The 4,381-nt window shown below is 31.6% G+C and overlaps 1 protein-coding gene across 1 annotated transcript; it reads right to left on the reverse strand.

Moving 5' to 3' along the window:
* Positions 1-1,085: 1,085 nt before the first annotated feature.
* LOC126720543 (cysteine-rich repeat secretory protein 38-like) lies at positions 1,086-1,987 on the reverse strand. The gene has a single exon (XM_050423064.1). The coding sequence runs from the start codon at positions 1,981-1,983 to the stop codon at positions 1,186-1,188; it is 798 nt and encodes a 265-aa protein (XP_050279021.1). The 5' UTR covers positions 1,984-1,987; the 3' UTR covers positions 1,086-1,185.
* Between the last annotated feature and the right edge of the window lie 2,394 nt (positions 1,988-4,381).

Here is a 4,381-nt window from a genome sequence, read left to right on the forward strand (position 1 = left end):
TAAAAAAAAAAAAAACCATTATTATTAGCTTGAGCTATTTTTTTTTAATCCAAGTTACAACTTAAAAGAATAGCCACCACTCTTCATCAATTTTCTTTTGTTTCAAATACAAACTTCAGATTCAAAAAATCATTTTCCTAAAAAAAAAAAAATTCAAAAAATCAAGGTTAAGACACAAATGCATATCTTCACCTTTCTTCCTCTCTCAATTTCTTCCTGGGAAATTAAAAAATAATAATAAATAATAAATAATAAAAAAAAGATCTACACTGCACAATAATTTTTTCAGGCGATCTTTTTCATATCATAAATAAAATTGCGACTCTTCATATTATTTTCACTTTTAATTAATTACTTCAATCATTGCTACTATTGTTACTATATGTCTATTACTCATCACATTTAACTCTCGACTAATTCTTATTTTGCCTTAATTTTGTGGTCCATTTGAGCGAGCCTGTGATCATCTTAAATGCGTCCTACCAACTAGCGAGTATTGTTGGCTTTATTTTACCTTTCTTTAATTATCTATTTCCTTATTTTTATTTGATTTGTATTTAGTAGGAAAACTCAAAATTTTGTTTGCAATAAGGATTGTTTTAAATTTCTTGGAAAGTATGTATTTCTTTTGGTGTAATTAATATGCTCTTTTGAGTATGTGTGTCTATATATATATATCCATGTGTGTGTGAAAAACGAACGGCTAAACATACACACACTTTAATTACACTCTTTCACCAAGCTCAAACGCATTACTTAACTAAAAATACCACAACCAAAGAGCCTTTTACTGTATATTAATTGTCAATTTGTCACACATTTAATTTTAGTTTGAAACATATTTCCCTTTTAGTTATCGTCCCTCCCGTGGTAGAGATATGGCTTTACACAAAAAGAACTCAACCAAGGTTAAACAAAAATTCTAAAAAAGATTTTGCCATATATTTTTAAACCCCCCCCCCCCCCCCCCTTTTTTTTTTTTTTTAGATAACAATATTTAGAAAAACCCAGACCCCATGCAAAATTTCATCATCTAAGTACAAAAAATCTAACCAAATGATTACAATTGGCCAAAATTATACAAGTAACGAAGCAAAGATAAGTTGTCTCATTGGACAATTTTATTTAATTTTAAACATATTACATTACACAGTTTCATACATAAACATAGGAAACCATAACAGTCTAGGCATCAACAAAGGGGTAAAGTTCATATCTAACGTTACAACTGCCTCCAACAACTCGCCCACCTCGTTTTCCATCGCAACAGTTGGGAAGTTCACTAATCTCAGTATCAAGACAATTCTTACAATCAAGACCTGAAAGGTCCCTGGTGCATTGAGCCAAACCATATAGTTTGCTTGATGAATCAAGATTTAGGTCCCCGGTAGCATAGAATTTTGGATTGGCATAAGCTTCATTAGATAACCTGCTTAACAAATCCTTAACTTCTGGATTGAATGAAGTGGGATTTTCTACATCTTCGACATTCAACATGTAGAACTTGTTTTCGTTATCGATTTCTCCAAAGAAATCTATGTTCGAGTACTTTAAAAGGCAGTTATCATACCAAATTATCGCTCCTTTTTTGTAAGGACAACGATCACCAAGCTCTTTGCCTGCATCAATGACACAGGTCTCACAGTCTGTTTCTGAGACATCACCTCGGCACAGGGCTAAACCATTTGCTTGAGCTTGGCCTTGCCCAGTCGAGTTGAGCCCAAACCCTTCTGAAGGAACTTTGGAGGACAAAAGATTGAGCAAGCCATTCAGGTTTGTACCATAAGGGCTATCGGCAGTGTAGTTTTCCTCGCTAAAACAAACATGGTATAATGGATCAGCACAATTGACTGCATGGAGGGAGAGGCTGAATAATAGAAAGCTGACAGAAAAATATTTTGAGCACAACATGTTGAATGAAATTGAAGGTTGGTTTTGTGGGTGTGTAATTCTCTCCAAGAACTCCATAAATAGACGAGACATTTCAAGTTTTGGCCAAGTATGGAGTTGAAAATGCTGACTTTATTCTTAGGGTGTGTTTGTATGGAGGTGAAATAGAGTTAATGAAAATTTTTGAAGGGAAAATAGGAAAAAAAACTTTTTTGAGTGTGTTTGGTTGGACGAAGAGGAAGAAAAATAAATGATGCAATTCAGGTGTCTTCTCTCCAAACTCACCAAAAAGTTTTCTCTTCAAAATGAAAAAAAAAAACTAAAGAGAGAAAATGAGGTTATTTAATGGACAAAAATGCGCATGTCCACACCTTGTCTTTCTTCTTTCTTTTTCTTTTTCTTTTCTTTTTTTTTTTTTTTTTTCTTTTTTTTTTTTTTTTAATTTTTTGATTTCCTGGGGCTGTGGTTGTGGGTGGGCACATTACCATTTTTTTTTTTTTTTTTCTTCCTGGACGTTGCAACCTCATCTCAGTCCTACTCCTTTCGATTAATTAACCTCTCAAAATCGCACTCAGACTTTGAACGTGCTGGAGAGTACAGTAATCTTGCACAAAATCTTTTGGTGGCGCTTTTATATTAATTAACTCATGGAAGTTCTAAGGAAACTTAGGGCTTGTTTTGCCACCAAGTTCAAACAACAATTTTCACATTTGAAACAACATTATATACATTTTCACATACTTTTTTATCCACACGTATTTCAAAAAATTTCAAACAACAATTCTCAAACTACTCTACCAAACATACCCTTAAATTCTTATACACGTTTCTCTTCTCCCCGTAATGGTGGCCACGCACTCTATAAAGTTAGCCAAAAAAAACCAGCTAATAAAGCACATATTAATTACTTAGTGGGCAGGAACAAACCCAGGATATTTAGATAGCAGAGGCTGAAGTATAAAAGAAAAAAAAAATTAAATAGACATCTATATAATATTAAAAAATTATAAATACTCAATACCGTTGTTTTTAAATATATTAAAATGCAATCATTTATCAACAAAGATAAAAACAAAAATAATAATAATATTTTTTAATTCTAGACTGACTAGGATTTTTTTTTTTTTTTGAAGTTAGAGCATTCACAATAATAGTACTAAAATTTTTAGCTTTTAGCACATCAAAAATGTACTTTATTTATTTTATCACTTCACTTTACAATACACTCAATATTAAATGTTATTTTTTTTAATAACTTTATTAAAAATAATATAAACAATTCATTAAAATAATAAAGGAAGAGAGAGAATTTGAGTTTTTTAATTAAAGGAAGATATAAAATCTAAATAAAATATTGTATTTTATTTTTAACAACTTGCTACAGTCAACAAATATTTATACCAGTTTATTGTAATTGCAAAAAATTTAGATTTAGCTCCTCCAATAACATATGATTTTTTGGTTCTTTGGTGGTAAAATGGTTTTTTTTTTTTTTTTTTTAACTAAAATACAATCACCTTTATGAATGTTTTTATTATTTTTATTAAGTTTTTAGGTTGAATAGTTACTATTTGGATAAAACTAGCTAGGCTTACTAAGGAGAAAGATGACTTGGGATTTTGGAAGGGGGCTCATCTAAAAAAATTGAAATATATAATAACTAAAAAAAAATTGGACCCAAAGGGGTCCGAGCTCCCTTGGGCCCCACCTGGGTCCATCCCTGTTAACAGGTGCCATAAGGCACAGTTAACTAGACCATTGAACAGATGGAATAGATGGTGGTACAAATGCCTTACTTTCCAAGTAATTTGGTCAGCGTCAGAATAGGTAAAGTGTATGGACCATTACATAGATTCTTTAGTTGAATTTTGAATTGGAGTTATTCTTTAGTTCATAATTTCATGGTTTGCTAAACAACCCCCAAATTTAGTAGAGGTTTCAATTGAAATGCCACTGTAGCTAGTGCATTTTTATTCACTATCTCCAGGCTTGTTTTTGCGCAACCGCAGCTAGAAAGAAATTGTTGGCCCTTTTTTTCTTTAGTGAGGAGTAGTGGGGATGAAATTTTGCAAGTGATGAACCAATTAATTGTATGGGGTGACATGGACGATGGACACTTGTAAAAAAAGTAATTAGAAAGACATTAAATATTCTCTTTCTTTTTAAGGAAAAAACCAATTAGTACATACCTTGATCAGAGCATGGAGATCTATTCGGTATATACATTTAGGTGAAGTTTCCTATAAAATAATAATAAGATAATAATAAGAGTAAGTAGTTAATATAACATAGTTGAACTAAAACCCATAAACTTAAATTTTTAGGTTAAGTATATGTTTCTCTCTACACATAGTATACGGTAAAGGTGGCAAGGTTTTTTAGGTACGTTAGGTTCCCTAATTGAATTCAAATACTTGGCTGTTTTGATTTGTTTCATCAAATTTTTTGGAGAGTTCCTCTCGTCCCAACTCTACTCACTTAGTTTTCTTGT

This window comes from Quercus robur, chromosome 4, assembly GCF_932294415.1.
Source record: "Quercus robur chromosome 4, dhQueRobu3.1, whole genome shotgun sequence".
NCBI lineage: Eukaryota > Viridiplantae > Streptophyta > Magnoliopsida > Fagales > Fagaceae > Quercus > Quercus robur.

What these genes read in the sequence shown, in the direction of transcription:
- LOC126720543 (XM_050423064.1), bottom strand. Translation starts at nt 1,983, where the DNA reads ATGTCTCGTCTATTTATGGAGTTCTTGGAGAGAATTACACACCCACAA.